This window comes from Octopus sinensis, linkage group LG1 (genome assembly GCF_006345805.1).
Source record: "Octopus sinensis linkage group LG1, ASM634580v1, whole genome shotgun sequence".
In the NCBI taxonomy this organism is placed as follows: Eukaryota; Metazoa; Mollusca; class Cephalopoda; order Octopoda; family Octopodidae; genus Octopus; species Octopus sinensis.
The window spans coordinates 93424027-93448160 of record NC_042997.1 but is presented as its reverse complement, the minus strand read 5'-3'; the positions used below and the strand labels follow the sequence as shown (position 1 = coordinate 93448160).

At 33.3% G+C, this 24134-nt stretch overlaps 1 protein-coding gene across 2 annotated transcripts in view; it reads right to left on the bottom strand.

The window, feature by feature from the left end:
• Positions 1-24134, bottom strand: part of LOC115214454 — a 365440-nt gene that overhangs the window by 94477 nt on the left and 246829 nt on the right. For both annotated transcript variants that reach the window (XM_029783667.2, XM_029783655.2), the window contains exons 57-68: positions 23047-23174; positions 22298-22495; positions 17385-17587; positions 13320-13468; positions 11139-11278; positions 8640-8855; positions 8197-8411; positions 7175-7332; positions 5757-5893; positions 4197-4406; positions 2690-2889; positions 491-633 (exon numbers count right to left, since the gene is read on the bottom strand). In XM_029783667.2, coding sequence (XP_029639527.1) covers positions 491-633; positions 2690-2889; positions 4197-4406; positions 5757-5893; positions 7175-7332; positions 8197-8411; positions 8640-8855; positions 11139-11278; positions 13320-13468; positions 17385-17587; positions 22298-22495; positions 23047-23174 — 2097 coding nt within the window. The remainder of the gene's footprint in view (positions 1-490; positions 634-2689; positions 2890-4196; positions 4407-5756; positions 5894-7174; positions 7333-8196; positions 8412-8639; positions 8856-11138; positions 11279-13319; positions 13469-17384; positions 17588-22297; positions 22496-23046; positions 23175-24134) is intronic.

Genomic DNA, 24134 nt, shown 5'->3' with positions numbered 1-24134 from the left:
AAGGGTGGCTTCCATAGTTGTGTAATTAGCTGATGAAAGATTCACTATGACTTAATCTTCTGATTCAAATTCATGATAATGGAATTGGACAGTGACATTGAGTCATGGGAATCCACAAAAGCAGTATAAAATGTTTGCCTACCTATTTATGTCAAAGCTAGATCTGGTGGACTCTGTGGAAGAAACCTTTATGGTTCAAAGAGAGGGGAAGTTGGCTGCAGCAAAGTATTGAGGAGAGCAGAAAGTAAGATGAGGCAAGCAAGACATCCTGATCATCCACTGTATCTGTTTCCATCCCCAGTCATTTTGACCTGGTTTTACCACTGGATTGAAGATGGTCACGAATGAGACGACTTTAAATAAAGTAACCATGCAAATCATTGAGGATCATTAAAGATGACTAGACAGTCACAATCTCTCTGAGGAGAACAAATGTGTGTGTGTGTGTGTGTGTGTGAGTCTGAGTATCTGCATATTGTTATTTACTTACGTGAAAGCTGATACAACATTTTGTCTAATGTCTGTAAATAAAGTACAAGTTCAGACATCAAATTCTTCCATTCAGGCATTGTATTCACTTGTTTGATGAATGGACTCAGATAGGGCAGGACCAAGTAAATTTCAGTTACACTGCTGTAAAGTTTATTGAGGCAAAAAGGTAAACACAATTAATGTAGTCAATTAAGTTTTTATAATTATTATTATCAACTAGGATAAGCAAATCAAAGAATTATTTAAGCCTTCATGGTTTCAATTTTAAACTATGATGAATAATGTTTCTATATATAAAACTTAAACGGAGACAAATTTATTCCTCAAATTACCAAATATCTGACACTCATCCTATTTTGCAAGACACATTTTTTTTTCATGAGGTGAGAATGCTAAGCAGTGTATAAATGTATAAATGCAATGTTATTACCAATTCTAATATCATCATCATCATCATCATCGTTTAGCGTCCGTTTTCCATGCTAGCATGGGTTGGACGGTTCTACTGGGGTCTGTGAAGCCAGAAGGCTTCATCAGGCCCAGTCAAATCTGGCAGTGTTTCTACGGCTGGATGCCCTTCCTAACGCCAACCACTCCGTGAGTGTAGTGGGTGCTTTTTACGTGCCACCCGCACTGGTGCCAGACAGAGCTGGCAAACGGCCACGAACGGATGGTGCTTTTTATGTGCCACCGGCACGAGGGCCAGGCGAGGCTGGCAACGGACACGAAACGGGGCGGTGCTGGCAACGGTCGCGAAACGGAAAGTTCTCTTACATGCCACCGGCACTGGTAACACATCTGCAATTTCCATTGATCGATTGATCGATTTCCATTGATCGATTTCGATTCTGATCCTCACTTGCCTCAACGGGTCTTCACAAGCAGAGTTTCGACATGCCACCGGCACTGGTAGCACATCCGCAATTTCCATTGATCGATTTCGATTCTGATCCTCACTTGAATATACCAATGGCAAGTTCAAACTTGTAAACAAACTTGTAAACAAACTTGTAAACTGGATGGTGGTGCTGCAAGCTGACAAGGGAGACAATCTCTTATGTTATTCCAGTCATACATCAGCTGGTAGCACTTCTGTGACTGAAGAGGAGATAACCACCCCAAAATGCTAGCATCTCACAGTCTGGATAGGTGGCACTATGAGCTGATTTTGGTGTATTTACACCATTTGTCTACAGTGAAAAATTTTCTCTATGATAAAACAGAGTGAATGGCTTGTTTACAAGTTGGAATGTGTCACTGGCACATTCAAACTGGTAATAACATTGCAATTTTTTATTTTGTTCCATTATCTGGTTTTCTTTTAATGCATGCATTTTTATTCTTTATCTTTCTTACTTTTGATTGATATACATAGTTATCATAAAAACCTACATTTTGTATTATATTGTAACATCTGACCATATGACAATCAACTTAAATTAAAATTATAGAAATTTATGAGTAATATACACTTCAAAACTAAAATATCTTAAACAAAAAAATTGTTTATAGAGACATTTAATGGAAGGCTAAATGAATAAGAAAGAGGGAGATGAAGATGAAGAATTACATATATAACCATTTATGCACCATACTTAATGTATATACACCATTGCTAGGCCAGTTGCCTAGATATTCATCCTGAGATAACATTTCTTATGAACATGTTGTGTTAAAAACGAAATAAATAAAGGATGAAGATGAGAAATCATCCCAACAGCAGCTAGTGAAAATGCCAGACAAATTTAAGATCTTGTGGTTGTATAAGAAAGACCAAGATGGCAGTCTATGATGGCATTTGATCTACTGAGAGTCGATGATATAGAATGATAGTGATCCATAATAATGATGATAATGATGATAATGATGATGATGATGATGATGGTGGTGGAATCATAACTATAATTACAAATTTAAAGAAAAAACACCTTACAAAAAGAAATTTCTCAAATATATATATTTTCAAGCAAGATTGTGGTACACATGAGATAGTCTAACCAAATATCTTTTTGTCTGTATGAAATAGAACTTAACTCAGCAACTCCCAAAGGCTTTTGCCAAGGAATAGTGTAATTGTGAAATATTTACGTATGATAAGAATGCTGTTCATGAGGAAAACATATTGTACATTCATCTTCTTTCAATATAAAGTAAATGTGATATTATTAATAGTATTTTATAAGAAAAATGACATTACCCATTATTAACCAGCTGCAGTTGTTGTTTCCACATATTTAAAAGAGAGACGACTTTTGGTGAGTTCAGCAAATTTTCATTGTTTCCAAAGAGCCAAGTCAAAGGTTTTGAACTTAATTCCGTCAACACCATTTGCATTTTCATAGCCTCAGACATTAATAAAGACAGGTCTAACATTGAATCTTCAGATTTACCAGTTATCTGAAAGACATTTAATATATACTCGTAAAATTTAAGTAATAATGTTCAACACCTTTGTTTTTAATAATATGTAATGAAAAAGAGAGAACTGGTGAAAGAGTAAATACATTTAGTTGCTAAGAATAGTCATCATATATATATATATAGGCGTAGGAGTGGCTTTGAGGTAAGTAGCTTGCTTACGAACCACATGGTTCCGGGTTCAGTCCCACTGCGTGGCACCTTGGGCAAGTGTCTTCTACTATAGCCTCGGGCCGACCAAAGCCTTGTGAGTGGATTTGGTAGACGGAAACTGAAAGAAGCCTGTCGTATATATATATATATATATATATATGTATGTGTATATGTTTGTGTGTCTGTGTTTGTCCCCCCAACATCGCTTGACAATCGATGCTGGTGTGTTTACGTCCCCATAACTTAGCGGTTCGGCAAAAGAGACCGATAGAATAAGTACTAGGCTTACAAAGAATAAGTCCTGGGGTCAATTTGCTCGACTAAAAGGTGGTGCTCCAGCATGGCCATAGTCAAATGACTGAAACAAGTAAAAGAGAGTAAAAGATATATATATATATATATTAAATAATAATGTTTTTCTATTATAGGGACAAGGTCTGAAATTTCAGATGAGTGGGAATAAGTCAAATACATCGAATCTAGTGCTTAACTGGTACTTAATTTATTGACCCTGAAAGAATGAAAGACAAAGTTGACCTTGGAGGAATTTGAACTCAGAATATAGTAATAGGTGAAATACTGCTTCGCAGTTTTCCTAGCCTGATAATGATTTTGCCAGTTCACCACCTTAATGGTTTCAAATTTTGCCACAAGGGGAGCAATTTTGGGGAGGGGATAAATCGATTACATCGATTCCCAGTGTTCAACTGGTACTCATTTTATTGACCTTCAAAAGGATCAATGGTAAAGTTGATCTTGGCAGACTTTGAACTCAGAACATAGCAACAGGCGAAATACCTATTTCTTTACTGCTATTTGTTTCAAATTACATACGAAAGTTATGCAATTCTATGTAATAAATTAGCCTTCATTTACTATGTCAAACATTATAATTTGATTTGCAATCAACATATATTGAAAGGGTGTATTAAAGAATCTATTCAAACTCTTAGTTTTATTGTTGCTATCATCTTTGAGAATATTTTAGGCTCCTAAATTCATAATATTTGGTCTTTATAAACCATAATGAAATTAAAGCATTATTTATTGAGAATAATATTTATGTTGTACTTTCTACTCTCTATTGTTTAATAAAATTAATACTATCAGTATGTATGAATCAATATACTCACAGAATCATAGAATTCTTTAAACCCTTCTAAAGAAAATAGTTCTATTTGTAGAGCTTGCATATCAACTTGCAAAATAAGATCCTGACAAAATCTCATCTGCTGTTCAGAAATGCTTTGGCTCCAATCAATGGCAAACATTTTTCTAAATACATCTGTATTTGTGAAGTTGCAGATATTTATCCAGCTGTCTTCTTCAATCAAATGGAAAATCTGTAAAGGAAAATAAAATATTAATAAGATTTTGACCCATTGTTTTAAAAAAACTCATTCTAAACTGGTGACATATGATTTTATTTCACATTTGTTTAAAAACATGTTTTGTAATTGTAATTTTTGATTTAATCAACCTGTTTGTATACAACTGTAGAGGAGTTACATTTTTGGGGGTTAATTATTACAAATTGCCTGATTCTCTCTGGAAAAATACTCTCAGTTTCTATTTCCCCATCTTTTTGTATTCTTTTCTCATATGATAAGAACCAACCATTCTGCATCATCATTACTGTGAACACTATTTTCATTGCAGTCAAAATCTCATTATCATAAGTATCCATTTTTTTATGCATGCATATACTTGATATATCCACCATACAGTATTCTGTTCATCTAAGTCGCAATAAACTTCTTTGTAAGACCAAATAGACTCAGCTCTAACCTAGATACTTCTTTCTATGTTAATCTCAGATACTTCTTTGCTTTAACTTAGGAGATATTTCCCCGCTATTAGGAGCTACCTCTAGGAATGTTACACATGGATAGAAAGACACCCAATGAGTAATAAAGAAGAGAGAGAGAGATTGCACATTGCCCAAGCAGAATTAGACTGGATTTCAACAGTTTCCATAAATTCTTCTACAGCAACAAAATGCTATTCTATAACAAAAGTAAAAGTTTTCAGCATCAACAAGTAAGAATTGTATGAAAATTATTATGATTTCCCAATATAAACTACAAAAAATAAACACTGAGAAAAAAGATTATTTCAAAGAGAATTTACTTCCATCTTGCTCCAAAGCGCATCATCAGGTTTTATTGATCTGAGTTAAACTATTATTATGAGCATCTAAAGCAAGGGTGGAGAACACTTTTAATAGACAGAAATGAGATGCAAACACCTGTGAGAGTGCTTCTCTCCTAAAAGAAAATAACGAATCATTCATTTTACAAATACAAAGGTATACAACTTACATTAAATTACTAGTTTTGTCTTAACGCTTAAGCCATCAGTGGATGGTTTTAAAACTGAATTCAGGCAAAATTTTCTCTATATGTGATGGGTTCCCCACCTCTGCTTAAAGTAGCAATGTTGATGTTCAATATAGTCTTAAAATATCAGATTTGCAGAAGAAATGAGATAATGTGCTATACATGTTCTTCTGATGAAAGGGAAATTTAAGGGAAGCACAAATTTTCCAACTGGAAAATGAAACCAGTCTTCAGACTCAGTTCACAAAAATATTACCTATATATAGGATATAAAAATGATACAGTGATTTCTAGCTTCCTAACCTTAAATATATAAAAAGCTTCAGTAACATAATAAAAATTATACACACATACCCTCTCTGGATCTTTGAATATTTGCAAAGATGTGTTAAGAATGATTGCAAAAGTATCTGGAGAAATTCCTGATTGACCAATCAATTTTAGTACTTGATGAGATTGAGCTAAGCTTGTTTCATTAAAATTCTTGCTTTCTGGAAACATGATAAAATATAATCCTTTTAGTACAAGAATGTTTTATTATTCTTATTTTTATAATTTTGAAAAATTTAAAATTTTCATCAAAATTATGATTGTTATAAATGAAGATTTAAAATTTAAAAATAGAAATAAGTGTCTGCTGTTATGCTTTTCACAAGAGAATTTCTGAGAGAAATGAGATGGTTGCAACTTGAAATAAAAGTGTGTGTGTGTGTGTGAATGAGTGAGTGAGTGAGTATGGGTGTGTGTGTGTGTGAATGAGTGAGAGTGTGTGTGTGTCTATTTATTAAAACTGAAGCAGAGAGATTATTTCATGACTTGAGTTTCACACCAATGTGATCATCAGACAAAACATTAATTTTTTCCTGAAGATTGCAGTGACATGTAACTTGCATTACATGTCAAACTCTCTGCTTCAATTTCTAATAAAAAACAAACATATCCTTCACACCATGTATTGAATACTCTCTCCTCAAGTATTTGACATTACGTAATATATGCATATTTATGTGTGTGTGTGTACATATATCATCATCGTCATCATTTAGCATCTACTTTCCACACTCGCATAGGTTAGATGGTACAACTGGAACTGATAAGTCAGAGAGCTGCACCAAGTTCCAGCTGGATACTCTTCCTAATGCCAACCACTCCAAGAGTGTAATGGGTGCTTTTTACATGTCATTGGCATGGGTGTTTTTATGTGCCACTGGTACAGGTGCTTTTTACATACCTCTGGCATGGGTGCCAGTTATGTGACACCAGCATTTCACTTGGCTTGACAAATATTCTCAGGCACAGCATATTACCAAAGGTCCTGGTCATATATATATATATATATATATATATATATATATATATATATATATTTACGTTTGTATATGTATGTGTGTGTATATAAATATATGTAAATATTGATATATATATATATATATTATATATATATATATATATATATTATATATATGTATATAAATACTACACACACACACATATAAAACAGGCATTTACTAACATTAATTCAAAAGTTGTTGACCCTCTTGAAAGCTATGACATAAGGCACTTAGATATGGTGTCCTACAGTGGAACTGAATGCAGTACCATATGGCTGAGAAGCAAATTTCTCAACCACATAGTCATACCTACAATTTCAAATTTTAGTAAAGACAAATAATGATGAAATAATATAGAATGTTCCAGCATGGCAACAACATTTAGGCTGAAGTACATAAAAAGTAAAAGATTAATAGAATAATTCAATTAATTATCTTTACCTGATATATTTTTGAGATGTATGTTCATAAACTGAAGTAGGTACTGTGCACTAACCAAATTTCTGTTTATCATACCTAATTGCTTTCCTAGCGTGGTGTTTGGGGTTAATACATTAAAGCCGTTTAATAATTTCATCAATTCAAATATAGATTGTAAACTGAAAGAGAAGTTAGACAATATATATGAGATTAAAAAAAACATCAAAGAATACTCTGTCTATATCAACACAACTCATTTAGTCCAAGTCTGCATGATGAGAGCTGACCTGGAGTTAGACAACAATAATAAAATGCATTTGGATAAACTTAAGCGTCAGAAATTTCCTTTAAATCAAAATCACATTTTTACTTTTGTCTAGTTTTGTACACTAGCTAGTTCTTGAAATAGGAATTATGTTGATGGTGATTGTGCTTTTGTTTTGTTGCTGTTATTGTTGGTGTTTAATTAATGTCAACTACATTTGAGTAATGAATTGATCTTCATTCATAGTTTTATATTTCTATTTTTACTGGATAGGCTGTCATAAGATTTCTGAATTTAAACATCCCTGTTTTAATGACAATAACGAGATATGGTTGCTGCATTGTATGGGTTAAATGGCCTACCTTACAAGTTGAATGTAGCTGGGTTTTCAGTATTTATTGATACTGCCTATGTCTCTTTAACCCATTAGTGTTCGCATTATTCTGCCAAAATTAATGCTTTTTTTATCCACATTGTTTTGAACTAATCATGCATTATCTTGTAGCTATGAGATTTTAATGAGGTAGCTGTTAATTTTTAAAATGATATTGTAGGGTTGGTACGAGAGACCAGATCTGGCCAGTTTGAACATAAAACAGGCAGAATATGTTTGGCCAGATATGGCCAGTTTAAATGCTAAAGGGTTAAAGAACTCACCAATAAAGATAAATATCAAATTTGATTAAAATGTCTGACCTTTCCAATGTTATAGTTTTGCTTATAATTGAAATATTTATCTAATTTTTAAGTTACATATAAAACAGAGAATTTTTGTTACCTAAGCTTATCAGCATCTTTTTCAAGTTCCTTCCATTCTTTAGCAATGCGTTCTAATATTGATGGCAAGTTTGGTAAGCCAGACTCATTAAAACCTGTCTTGAGTTTATCAAAAACATTATTAATGTTTGAAGTCCCTTGCATGTAAAAATATATGGTCTTCTCGACTGAATCCACATCCACTTTCAAGTTAGGATCATCAAGTTGTATGCTCATCTGAAAGAAGAAGGGAGAAGGGATAGAGAAAAAGAACTTAAATTCAGTGGCTGCAATCAGTAAAGAAATGGAAGAATGTACAAGAGAGAAACGAAATCCATGGGGGAAAAGATGGATTGAAGGTGACACAGATACTTAGAAGAGATCTTGGAAATGAACTTGATGATGAACAAAAAGAATCACTGGGTCTAAACAACAATAATAATGACAGTATGAACAAAATCCTACCTTTGCTATTAAATTGGACCATCCAGGAATGGTTTTATCGATTTCAGCCATCAAGGTTTTCATACTGACATTTTGAAAAACTTCAGAACAAACAGTAGTTTGAAGGCTGGACAAATCTGCATCTGGTATCTTGTGGGAGATATCAAACATGACCCTGAAAACAGTTTTATTTATGCAAATCTTTTTCCAGTTGTTTTCATCTAGTAATGGTAGCACCTGCAGAAGTAATAATAATAATAATAATAATAATAATAATAATAATAATGATGATGATGATGATGATGATCGTTTAACGTCCGCTTTCCATGCTAGCATGGGTTGGACGGTTCAACTGGGGTCTGGGGAGCCCGATGGCTGCACCAGGCCAGTCAGATCTGGCAGTGTTTCTACAGCTGGATGCCCTTCCTAACGCCAACCACTCCGAGAGTGTAGTGGGTGATTTTATGTGCCACCGACACAGGTGCCAGACGAGGCTGGCAAACGGCCACGCTCGGATTGTGTTTTTTTATGTGCCACCGACACAGGTGCCAGATGAGGCTGGCAGACGGCCACGCTCGGATGGTGTTTTTTATGTGCCACCGACACAGGTGCCAGACAAGGCTGGTGAACGGCCACACTTGGATAGTGTTTTTTATGTGCCACCGACACAGGTGCCAGACGAGGCTGGCGAACGGCCACGATTGGATGGTGTTTGTTACGTGCCCACAGCACGGAGGCCAGTCGATGCGGTACTAGCTACGGCCACATTCGGATGGTTTTCTTATGTGCCACCGGCACTGGTACCACAAAGATACAAATTCCATTGATGTTCATCTATTTTGATTTGGTTTGATTTGATTTTATAATAATAATAATGATAATAATAATAATAATGATGATAATAATAACGATGATGATGATGAAAATGATAATAATGGTTTCAAGTTTTGGCACAAGATCAGCAATTTAAGAGAGGGGATAAGTCAATTACGTTGACCCCAGTGCTGAACTGGTGCTTATTTTATTGACCCTGAAAAGATGAAAGGCAAAGTCGACCTTGGTGGCATTTGAACTTAGAATGTAAAGGTAGATGAAATTGCCTGGTGTGCTCATAATTCTACCAGCTTGCCACCTAAATAATGATGATGATGATGATGATGATGATGATATTGATGAGGTAGCAGTATCACCTTTGTGTAGACTATGTGAAAAGTCATTTGAGTCTGTTAGACATATAATTAGTAGGTACTCAAAACTGACCCCAAAGGAGTACAAAAAATGCCATGTCAAAGTGGCAGTGTGAATACACTGGGAGTTGTGCAGGAGTATGCTAGGATGTTGTGCTAGGATATTCCAAGAAGTAGTTTGAGCACCAACCTTTGCCAGTAGCAGAAAATGATCAGGTGGAACTTACATGAGATATATATGCCAGTCTACACAGATAAGAAACTGCAATATAACTGACCAAATATCACTTTCCTACAGAAGTTCAAAGGAATGGGCCTTCATTGATGTTGCTATACCAGCAGATAAGAATATTGTGAATCCAGAGAATGAGGAAGTTGAGAAGTACCAAGACCTAACATTGGATGTGAAATGCATCTAGAAAGCCTAAAAGTAAGTGTGTAACCAATTGCAATCAGTGCACTTGGAATCATCTCAAAGAAAGCAATATTCTGGCATGAAAAGCTGCAAATACCAAACTTTATAGAAAAACTACAGAAAGTATCAATACTTGGGACAAGATGTACTGAGAAAAATCTTGCAACTCTAAGCTGTTATGCATGTTGTTCAATGCACTAATGATTTTGTCAGTTCGCTAATAACAACTTTTATTTGTTTGCCACAAGAACCCATTCATTCTAGTCTTCTAGATATGCTTACATATCTGATACAGATTGAAATCAAAACAATGCCACTCAGGTGATTGACAAAGACTCACTCATTATCAATGTATTTTATACTTATCATTAAAAACATCACTTTATATTTTCTCTTTCATTTAACACTACTATAACAGATTTTGTTCTCCTGAATTAAAAAGCCTCATACTCCACCCAAATCCACCCACAGCATCTGCTTATGTTTCACCACCACACGACCTGAACTTAACATTCAACCAATCTTACCTCTGCCTTTATGCTCTCTGAAATACCACTTGCCCAAATTTTTTTCTTCAGGCATTAAACTGAATATTAACCTAAATGGTCTCGCAAATCCGAGAGAGTTACAAAGGTAAGTGCTTCTCTCCTTCAGAAAAATTAATAAAACAGTCACAACATAATTCATTCATGATTTCGATTTCTACTTATTCCAATTTCACATTTTTATACCCTACTTTCTCTTAATGTAAGTCATTAATATTATAACTTCTATTTCCTTTTTCCTGACCTTCTGCCTGTTTTGAAAATGAAAGCATTCCCATATAACATTCTTGTTAGAATAGCAGTGTCATAGCAATCTATGACAGGAAATGGCTACACTTAATTCCAACCTACAAAAGAAGAAAAATCATCTTACCTTGAGTGGACTGATTATTATGGATTTGAGAGTTGATGAAATTAACTCAATTGCTGTATCAGATTTATCAACCAGAGTCAAGAATGCTGATAATTCTGATGATGAGTTGAAATATTTCATTAAATTATATTGATTTGCCTCTGAAAGAAGAAATGGAATTGAGATTGAGGAGTTCTGTCTAGTTACACTTCAGTGAAATCAAGCTTAAATGAAATTTATGAGTTAAATTTTTAAAATCTTTTTAATTGTCAAATCTATCAGTGAAATTAAGTTTTATAAGTCATGCATGTAAGTTAACCTTGTGTGTCCAATTTATAAATCCGTTTAGTGTTTATAAATTGCTCTTTACTCTTTTACTCTTTTACTTGTTTCAGTCATTTGACTGTGGCCATGCTGGAGCACCGCCTTTAGTCGAGTAAATCGACCCCAGGACCCATTCAATGTGAGCCTAGTATTTATTCTATTGGTCTCTTTGCTGAACTGCTAAGTTATCGGGACGTAAACACACCAGCATCGATTGTCAAGCGATGCTGGGGGGACAAACACAGACACACAAATACACACACACACACACACACACACACACACACACATACATACATATATATATATTTCAGAATGGTCATTTTGCCAGTTTAGCCAATAAAAACACATGCACTATATATTTGGTGCTATTTTTTACATTAATCTTAATCTTATTTCGGCCAGAGTTCTTTCGTCACACTCCAGTGACCGCATCAGTGGTCCTTTTTTGATTTATTATTATTATTACTAGTATTGTTGTTATACATACATGCATACATATATACAAGCATATGTAATGATAATAATAAGTGGATGTAAACACATGAACAAAATAAGAATAAACAAAAACAAATTACATGAACGTATATAAACAGAAGATACAAATATTACAGGCATCCTCCCCCCCCACACTAAATAAATATAGACGCACATAGAGGTATAAGCATGCGCAAATGAAGACATACAATAGAAATACAAAATGGCTGATGGTTAGTAAGGAGAGACACAAATAAGAAAGAAGAAAACAAAGGACCACTGATGCGGTCACAGGAGTGTGACAAAAGAACTCTGCCCGAAATAAGATTAAGATTAATGTAAAAAATAAATAACACTGAAGCAAAATAACACCAAATATATAGTGCGTGTGTTTTTATTGGCTAAACTGGCAAAATGACCATTCCGAAATGTAACAATATCTGTTTCAACACACGACTTCACATAAAAAATCTTGCACAACAAATATATAAATATATATATATATATATATATATATATATATATACACACATACATATATACAACGGGCCTCTTTCAGTTTCCATCTACCAAATCCACTTACAAGACTTTGGTCAGCCCGAGGCTATAGTAGAAGACACTTGCCCAAGGTGCCATGCAGTTGGATTGAACCCAGAACCATGTGGTTCGTAAGCAAGCTACTTACCACACAGTCACTCCTGCACCTATTGTAAAAAATAATTCAGAAATACAAATTTCTTTTCTAATTGTGACTTTTAATATAATTTGATACAACAATAACAACTGTTTTTAAGGTTTGTATCAAGAATTTACTTGTCATAGAGCATCTAAACTCCTTGTTTACTACTGTAAACTTGACATTAACTCATATCACTCATGTTATTAACTTTCTTGATGCAACAATGTATGTCACATAGTCTTATTCTATTCCTCTGTAAATTTGTGGCCTGTGTGTTAGTGAAACATCAACAATATATTGAAGAGAAAATGAAGGTGCTAGACTAAATGTTTAGCATATTTTAGCTTGTTTATCTCAGTAAGAAAATAATTGTAAAGCCTTTGAGATGGGTTGAATTGGCAAAATGGTAAAATTGCCATATGACTGACAGCATTTATTTTTATCTCTTCTTAATTCTAAGTTAATTATGTTAATTTCAACATTTTGCTTTCTTTTTGTCATGTTATATTTAAGCACAAATATTCTAGCAAATGTTCTTTAAATGTACCACAATACAGGGTTCTTTAATGTTCTTTAAATGTACCACCTTAAAAGGTATCAAACAGCTATTCATACAAGAAGTCCATCATAAAGTAAAATATTAGTGTTTTGTCTAGTCAAAAGAAATTATATTATTGTATACAAAGTTTGACATGAAAAAGTAGGTAGCTGTGAAGTCTTACCTAATGCCTGTATATTCTGGGTGATGAAGTCAAGGAGATTAAACATAACATAATCTTTTACCCTCTCTCTTAGAACCATGTCTCGCAAATGTGTTGGCAGTTTGGAAATATCGATTTGTTGCATAAGTCTCAGGTAATTTAATCCAGCTCTAAAAAGAAGCAAATTCACATGTTTTTAACACATTATATGTGTATATGTATTTATATTTGAGTATGCATGAGCATATATCTGTCTGTCTGTCTGCCTGTTTAGCTGTTTGTCTCTTTCTCTCTCTGACAGAAGTTTAGTGTAATTATTTATTAGTGTTGAAATTATTCTTCCTTGTCACCCAATGCTCTTATAATAATAATAATAATCCTTTCTACTAAAGCACAAGGCCTGAAATTGTGGGGGAGGGGGTAAGTCGATTACAATTCCCCAGTACATAACTGGTACTTAATTTATTGACTCCAAAAGGATGAAAGGCAAAGTTGACCCTGGCAGAATTTGAACTCAAAACATAGAGATGGGCAAAATACCACTAAGCATTTTGCCTGACATGCTAGCAGTTCTACCAGCTCACCAACTTTATGATAATAATAATAATAATAATAATAATAATAATAATAATAATAATAATAATAATAACAATAATAATAATAATAACATACAAATATTTAGGGATAAATGAAGGCTCTGGTATTCAGCATGCAAGCATGAAAGAGAAGATCAGGAAGGAATGTTATAGGAGAGTTCGTGCAGTCCTGAAATCTGAACTAAATGCACGTAACAAGGTGTTAGCTATAAATTCCTTAGCAGTTCCAGTTGTTACTTATAGCTACAATGTGTTGAACTGGAATATGAGTGAAGTAAAAAATATAGATAGGAAAATACGCAAGCTGCTGAGTTGTAATAGGATGCACCACCCAAAGGCAGACGTAGATCGCCTTTACCTTCCCAGAGCCCAAGGAGGTCGAGGCCTGATCCAATTTGAACTAGCTTACAAAACAACCACAATTGGACTGGCCAAATATCTTGAAATATCGAATGACTGGATGCTAAAGCTCGTGGAAAATCACGAGAGACGAAAGAAGCTTCATTCTATCATAAAGGAAAGCAAAAAATTTGCTATTGATCTCGTGCAGGATACCCAAACAGAACAACCCGAGGGAAGTACGGCAATTATTGTTGCAAAGAAGGTGAAAATAATGGCAACGAAAAAAGCACACGAGCAATTGGCTGATAGGTGGGAGGAGAAACCTCTGCACGGCAAATATGTGACCCGCAGCAAACAAGCTGATGTTGACCAGAAGCAAACCCATCAGTGGCTACGGAGCTCAGGGCTAAAAGCAGAGAGCGAAGGTTTCATCCTGGCTGCTCAAGATCAAAGCCTATTAACCCGGAACTACCAGGCCAATGTGATGAAAAATGGAGCAAACCCAAAATGCCAATTCTGCAACGACATGATTGAAACAGTGGACCACCTAATCTCTGGATGTAAAGTCTTAGCTCCAGTGGAGTATAAATTAAGACATGACAGAGTTGGCCAATATCTACACTGGCTAATAAGTCGGCATTACAATATCAAAACTGCCGACAAGTGGTATAATCACCACCCTGAGGCTGTAACTGAAGGAGAAAATGTAACCATTCTGTGGGACTTTCCAATACATACAGACCGAACCATCAAGGCCAATAAACCAGATATTGTTGTGAAAGACCAAAACAATAAAGTTTGCTTATTGATTGACATGAGCATCCCCTGTGATCATAATATCTCAGCGAAAGAGTTTGACAAGCTCAGAAAATATAAAGACCTACTCATTGAAATTGAGAAAATGTGGCATCTCAGGGCGGTTGCGGTACCGGTGATCGTGGGGGCGCTGGGAATGATCAAGAAGGGAACCGAAAATTATATGAGAATGATCCCTGGCTTACCATCCCTGCAAGAAGTGCAAAAGATTGTCTTAACTGGTACATCACACGTATTGAGAAGAGCATTGTCGATGTGAGAACTGTTGCTGCTCATGTATTTTAATTTAACTTAAAAAAAAAAAAAAAAAATGAACGAACTATTGAGTTTAGTTTAATGGCCTACCAATGTATACTATGAGTTTCTTTGCCCTAGGAGTCGGGAAGACACTCGGCAAGAAATGGAAGTAAATTTGAAAGAAGAAAAAAAAAAGTAATAATAATAATAATAATAATAATAATACTCCTTTCTACTAAAGGCACAAAGCCTGAAATTTTGGGGTGGGGGATAGTCAATTATATTGATCCCAGCGCATAACTGGTACTTATTTCATTGACTCCAAAAAGATAAAAGGCAAAGTTAACCTCAGCGGAATTATAACAATAATCATAATGCAATTTTTCATCATTAGAAATAAGAGTTTCAGGCTCACTTGGTACCATATTTAAGGGATAATGAAATTAAACTCAAGTTGTCAAATGTTTCAACCAGAGAACTATAGGAACTAGAGAATCTAAAGCTCATGGAAAACATGGCCTTCAATAACCTTAACTTTATTCTGCAAAGTATTTAAAAATTAAAACTAGAGTGCTTAAAAGTTTACCATGAGGCTTTTATAGCAAGAATAATTAAAAAATTGTATTACAAAGTTTCCAATGTTATGTCCTGGGTGCATCTAATTTCAGTAATCCCTTACCATATCGCAGTTCACCTATTGCAGTTCACCTACCACGTTTCACCTATCATGGTTTATTATTTAAGCTTACTTTGATACCTCTGTCGGGTTGTTTTGCACTTATAAGAAAATAAATATATACAAATTGTAAAAATAATTGAAAAAATTTACAGTACAGTACTGTTTCTACTTCGTGGATTTTCACCTATCGTGGGGGTTGGGGGGGGGGTTGAAACGTAACATCTGCAATAGTCGAGGGATTACTGCAGTTGAAATGTGGTCCTTAAAATAATGAAAACCTTGGATTATTTTCTGCTTAAATCAACATTATGTTTATTTATTGTCATTTATTTCTTTTTCAACATCATTTTCATTATTTAGTCTTCATCTCTCTTTCTCTATCTTTCTCTCTCTCTCTTACACACATACAAGCACACAAACACAACCTTTATTCATAATCCTTTCACCGTCATTTCATTTAAAACATTTTGTCTTTTCCAGCACACTCTGTTACTTTCATTTTGCAAAATTATCTTCCTCTCTCTCTCTCTCTCTCTCCCTTGTTTCTGCTTCCATTTAATTGTTCTCATTAAAAATAAGAAGTGATTACAAAAAGTTTTTCTTTGAGATACTTTGAACTATTTGTGACAATTTTTACTATATATCAAAATTACTTCACACACACACACACACACACACATATATAATATATATATTCTGTTGTGTCTGGGGAGAGTCATTTTCTTTTTATGCCTTATTTAACACACTCACCGGTAAAATTTCCACTTATTTCTTACTTTTATTTTCTAAAATTTTCGTTGCGTGTTGCAACCTTTTCAACAGTTTTGACTCTGAAAAGGTTGCAACATGCAACGAAAATTTTAGAAAATAAAAATAAGAAATAAGTGGAAATTTTACTGGTGAGTGTGTTAAAGAATAAGGCACAAAAAGAAAATGACTCTCCCCAGTCACAACAGAATATGCTTCAACACACGAACTCATATAAAGAATCTTGCAAACCAAATCCAAAAACGAAATATATATATATTGCTTTCCAGATATTGTTTGACATCTAAACAAAAATGATGATGTATGTATGTATGTATGTATGTATGTATGTGTGTGTAAGTATGTATGTATGTATGTATGTGTGCGTGTGTGTGTGTTTGTGTGTGTGTGTGTGTGCGTGTGTTTAAAATCACTGACACACATACACACACATATGCATTTTATCAGTAGAAATGCACATCACAGAAGTTTCCTACAAGCAACTGTGACATATTCTAGCAGAAATCTGTCTAAAAGATGGTATTTCTGCAAGAAAATATAACTAAAATTGTTATGTTTTAAAAATACACTTATTCAGCTTGTTTCAGAGATGACATACAGAGCAATAGATAAGACTTTCATAGACAAATATAAGTATAGATTACATACGTGGTGAAATATTGGATTACAAAATTGCCATCAAATCCTATAAATGCATCATCAAAATCATCCATACTGACGCCCCATATAAATTTTGGAGGATGATCAATCAGCTGTGTAAGTAATGTCTGAAACTGAATTTCAGATGCTAAAAGTCCTTGGTAGTCTACTGGAATTGTAGAATTCATTTCATGATTTTGCAAAAAGATCATCTGAAAATTATTGAAACAGTTTAAAAAGAGTGTTTTATGAAAGCATATATCTGTCTGTCTGCCTGCCTGTCTGTCTGTCTGTTTGTCTGTCTATCTACCTATCTATGTGTGCATATTATATATATATATATATATAATATATATATATATATGAATAAATATATATATATATATATGAGAGATATTTGTATCCAGAAGACCCAAGGTGGCAAGTAAGGCTATGTAAGTGCTATGGAAGGACCATAGTTAAACTGTTGTTTAAATAATAATACGAGTGAGGAGTCTAATTCAGGTCTTGTATGAGCATGTATATGTTAAATAAAATGAGACAACACAGCCAAGGCTGTGTCTTGAAGAGTGAGTGAAATTTTGAGAATGTAGTGGTAGTGTAACATAGAGAGGAGAGAAAAGATGTGTATGTTAAAATGAGGAGAATGGTGAAAAGGAATAGGTGAGGAAAGAAGAAAGAAAGAGGCAGAGAAAATGAAAAAAGGAGTGTTAGTTGGTGGTCATGATATTATGAGGGGGGATGCGAGAGGAGCAGGAGGGATGAGAAGAGTAGGGGGATGGGAAAGGGGGATGGAGTACAGATAAATATATATATATTATTGAATATGGAGACTGGTACATCTTCAAATTTTTCTTTTAATCTAGCAGTTAGTTTTACAGCATAATCAGTTAGTTAAAATATCCCTGAGAGCAATTACAGTACCTGCATGGATAATTTACTCCTACATAGTCATCTTTTATATATATATATATATATATATATATATATACATATGTGGAAGCACAATGGTCCCGTGGTTAGGGTAGCAGACCGGCAGTCATAGGATCACAGTTTTGATCCCCAGACCCGGCATTGTGAGTGTTTATTTAACGAAAACACCTAAAGCTCCACGAGGCTCAAGCAGGAGGTGGTGGCGAACCCTTCTGTATTCTTTCACCATAATTTTCTCTCACTCTTTCTTCCTGTTTCTGGTGTACCTATATCTCAAAGGGCCAGTCTTGTCACACTCAGTGTCACACTGAATCTCCCTGAGAACTACGTTAAGGGTACATGTGTCTGTGGAGTGCTCAGCCACTAGCACATTAATTTCACGAGCAGACCGTTCAGTTGATCGGATCAACTGGAATCCTCGTCGTCGTAACTGACGAAGTGCCACAACAATATATATATATATATATTTAGGTATGTGTGTGAATATATATATATATTTAGGTATGTGTGTGAATATATATATACAGTATTATATATTTGAAAAATGAGTAGAGATGGCTTTTTTGGGAGGATAATTTTTATACAAGCTTCAAATAGTCGTTTTCAAACTGAAAAATGTATACTTTGCTGGTTGCTTAAATAACAACAAATTTAGATAGCAAAAATTATAAATAAAAAAAATTGCAAAAGCATGTCTGTAGTTATAGTAGTAGAAGATGAAAAGGAGTACTGTAAACATACAGTTCTATATTTAAGAGATGTGGAATTATGTACATTATTTACATTATTTACATTTGACAGATATTTATCCTCATCTTGTTTGTTGTTTACACAATGTTTCGGTTGATATACCCTCCAGCCTTCATCAGGTGTCTTGATGAAGGCTGGAGGGTATATCAGCCGAAACATTGTGTTAACAACAAACAAGATGAGGACAAATATCGGTCAGATGTAAATAATGTACTGTAAACATTATTATAAAAATAAAATTATTACTCCGCAAAAAAGCATGTCTACTTATTTTTAATACCTTTTTGATAGTTATATATAAAAAAAATTATAAAAATTATAATATTAAAAAATTAAAAGTTTAAAAATTTACAAATTTAAATTTTAAAGAAAATAAAAAAATATAAAAATTTATAAATATGAATTAAAAAAAAATTTTAATTTAAATATTTTAATTTGAAATTTGAAATTTTATATATTTTGTATATTATATTAATTATATTTATTTTTATGTTTTGGTTTATGTTTTTCACTGTTTGATTTGCCTAATAGTGGTTTTATCTCTAATTTAATTTATATATATATATATATATATATATATATATATATATATTATATATATATATATATACATATACAGTTGCGGCCAAAATGTTCAGAACGGCATTGTTTTCGCCAGAAAAGTAGATATAAGTTTTTATCTAAGTTGTTTTATGTTCTATAATTTTCACAGACAATTAATACAATATTAATTGTTATTGTCTGAGATTTTGGTGTAATTCGAGAGGATAATACAAAAGTTATGAATGATTTAGTGATTTACTGCAAAACCCATGGCGGCCAAAATGATCAGAACGGTTGAAAAAATAACAAAATAATAAAAAATGACAGAGAATACTGGAATTATTTAATATTTAGTGTGAAGCCCTTTAGCTTCAATCACACTTTGACATCTTCGACTGCATGAGGAAATTAAAATTTCAATTTCTTGCTTGGTGATCTTATTCCATTCTTCCTGAAGGGCATTCCATAATTGCTCGATTGTCTTAGGATTTCTGGATTTCGAATGTTCTCCTAGAATATTCCACACATTTTCAATAGGATTGAGATCTGGGCTTTGAGCAGGCCAATCCATAATAATAACCTTTTCAGCCTTGAGGAAGTTCATAACCACCTTAGCCTTGTGACATGGGGCATTGCCCTGCATGAATATGGGTGGTCGCTTAGTTAAATTTCTCAGCACAGGCAAGACATGATCTTTTACAAGTTGTTTATAAACTCCTGCATTTACCTTTCCGTGTAATCGCACCAAAGAGCCCACACCATCTCCAGATATCATCCCCCAAACCATGACACTTCCTCCATCGAATTTAACACTAGTCTTAAGGCATTTAGGCGACAATTTTTCACCTACTTTTCAACGAACGTACCTTTTCCCATCTGAGCCAAATAACATAAACTTAGATTCATCACTGAAATGCACCGTTTGCCATTTTTCTTGAGACCATAACACATGTTCGGTTGCAAAGGTAAGACGACACTTTTTATTTTTGGAGCTGATCAGTGGCTTCACTGCAGGTGCTCTTGCTTGTAGGTTATGTTCAACTAAACGATGAGACACAGTTTTTCGAGATAACATTTTCTTCAGTACAATGCTCATTTCCCGAGAAACAGCAGCAGCAGTTTTAAATCTGTCCTTTTTAACCAACTTTACCATAGCAGGATCTTCTCTCTTGGTCGTTTTTCTTGGCCTACCTGTAGGCTTTCTTGCTTCACACGAACCACAATCATCGAAGACCTTAGGAATACCGGGAACAACACTTTTTGACTTGTTAACAATCTTTGCAATAGACCCAATACTAAAATTATCCTTCTTTTGAAGCTTAATAATCTGCTGATGAATTGGTAACGGAGTAAGTGGCATTATATTAACAAAGTACACTGCAGATATTCTTACTAATGTTTAGTAAACGAACCATCACGTAAACAAATTCAAAACATTAGAGTTCACCGGTTAAATATACTAAAACACGGAGTAAAAGCAACCGTTCTGATCATTTTGGCCGCCATGGGTTTTGCAGTAAATCACTAAATCATCCATAACTTTTGTATTATCCTCTCAAATTACACTAAAATCTCAGTCAATAACAATTAATATCGTATTTATTGTCTGTAAAAATTATAGAATATAAAACAACTTTGATAAAAACTTATATCTACTTTTCTGGCGAAAACAATGCCGTTCTGAACATTTTGGCCGCAACTGTATGTATGTATCATAATTATATATATATACATGCATACACACACACATATATATATGTATATATATATATATATATATATATATATATATATACATACATACACACATACATACATACATTATATATATATATATATATATATATATATATATATATATATATATATATGTATATGTATGTATGTAACTAATTTAGAGACAAACCACCATTCCACAACTCAGTCAATGAAGAACCCATCCAAAACCATGCTGTGAGACATATACTATACAAAATACTAATCTAAAATTTTAATAATGTATAATATTGAACAGTAAGGTTATTACAATCATATAATATAAGAGCAACTACTTTTAAAATCATAGCGAATACCATACAAAAATTATTCATCATAAAGATATTAATCTAAAATCAAATAAAGTATAAATTGAACAATAAAATTTATACAATAATATACTGTATAAAATTAAGTACTTGTACATTGACTACACCCGTTTCATGGTTGAATTAAGACTGTATAAAATCATATAAGAAACCATATCCAAGTTCATTAGAATGGGAAAATGATTTTACTCCCAAAATCAGTCACTCCTCAGGTCAAATTTCTAAAAAAAAACAAACCTAGAAGTTTAACTTACCTCATAATATGATAAGGAATAAAGAAATAATAAGATGATAAGATAATAAGGGAATAATAATATCATTTTCTTATTATTTTATTATCTTATTATTTCTTTATTCCTTATCATATTATGAGGTAAGTTAAACTTTTAGTTTTTAGGTGTATTTTTTAGGAATTTGACCTGAGGAGTGACTGCTTTTGGGAGTAAAACCATTTTTCCACTCTAATGAACTTGGATATGGTTTCTTATCTATAGCGATAAACTTAAAAGTAAATATAGGTCCAGTATAAGAGTAGAAGCATACTGAAAAAAGTAAATATATTGTTGTGAAGGGTAAGCATTGGAATAAAGATAAAAGATACTTATAACATACCAATTCTATAATATTGCTGAAACCAGGTAGTGTAGAATTTATTTGTAGTAAGAACTTTTGTAAATCACCATATGTTATCAGACGACATAAGTTTTCTATAGAAACTTTATCTTTAAATGATGGGAAGAATGTTTGGAATAAAGTTGTATCATAGCACATCTTTTCCCATAATGTTTCATTTTGCATAAGTGGTAAGAGCTGATGAAAGAGAAAGAAAAGTGATATGAAAAACATTTGTAATATATTGTAAACTTAAGTTTTTTTTTATTATCTTGAGCATTAATCAATCATAATGCCCAAACTGTTTCTGAGTCAAGCCAAAATGTTTATATCATTTCATTAAATCATAAATGTCCAGTGTGTAGTCTATAACTATTAGATTATTTAATGTTTACAGAAGATACAATGCATGAGTTCATGGTCTTTTTCTTGATTTGTACAATAGCAAAATTTCCTTAGATTAAAACAATCAGCTAAATAGTTAAATAAAAAATGGGATAATGAAAATAACTGAAACTACTTTCAAAATTGCTCACGAATTTACATCAACATAAGACTTATACTAGTTGCTAATGACCTTCAATAGGACATGAATGGGCATAACTATATCAACTATTCTAACAATTTTAAGTCAGAAATTTAAAAAAATGTTATTGCAGTACAGTACCGAAGAAAAAAAAAACACTGTAAAAAGAAGAAGGAAAACATTGTTTGATTCCTTATGTCTTGTCTCTAAAATGTCTACTTACTCTTTCTGGATTGGAAAGCAGCTCTAAAGTAGCACTAATTAACTGTGGAACCATATCTGGTTTAATTTGAAGTAAATTAGATAATCCTGAAGACTTAATATATTCAAGCATGTTGAAAGTATCTGATGCTAAAAGAAAAGAAAGAATAATATAATGATTCTGAAAGGACAAACATAATCTTTTAAGAACATTTTAGAACTTTGACAAGGATAAACAGGGAAGTGCTTGTCAATTAATTAAAACATCTGGATAATTTCAATGAAGTAGATTTATAAAACATGATGAGAAATAATGCAAATTAAATAGAAACTTTCAATCTAAATATCATAAATATGAGGAAAGTAACTGTATAGGGGTTCTATTGCTGGTTTCACTTTGTATGGGCTATGTATTAAGATATAATTAGTTCTTCCTCTTCAAGCTATTCAAGACACAGCATCAACAATCTATGATACTGCAAAGCTTCATATTGTATTGTATACTCATATGATGCTAATAATATGGCTACTCTTATCGAAGTCTAATTGCCTGTATATTTTTATATGGGTACTAGCAGTATCGCCCGGCGTTGCTCAGGTTTGTAAGGGAAATAACTATAAAGCATTTTTAGAGAGTTATAGCCAAAAAATAGCAAAAAAATGGGAAAAAAATGATGGTAAATTTTTTCTTGAGATTTAAAAAAGGTGGAGTTGCGTCCCCTAGACAGTTTGTGGTTCGTGTTTCTGATTCCCGACCCCATGTCGAATTGATCGATTTTTTTCAGAAGTGGGGGAACTTTTCAAAATTTTCTCTGCGTTAGTTTTGAATTATGACATTGGGCTATGTGTGTGTCAAGTTTCATCAGAATCGGTTGAAAGCCGTGGTCAGGGTGAGGGTACAAGCAAACAGAAACACGCACAGACAAACTGCCGTTTATATAGAGAGAGATTAGCATTATACAAATATATAATTCAATATAAAACTTCAAAGCAATACAAAAATGCTGATGCCTTATCAAACCTTTCATGACTCTGATTACAATTTTAACTGAAGTCATAAAAATCATGCTCTGCCTGGATTTGAAATTCATCAAATCATTATTGAAAGTT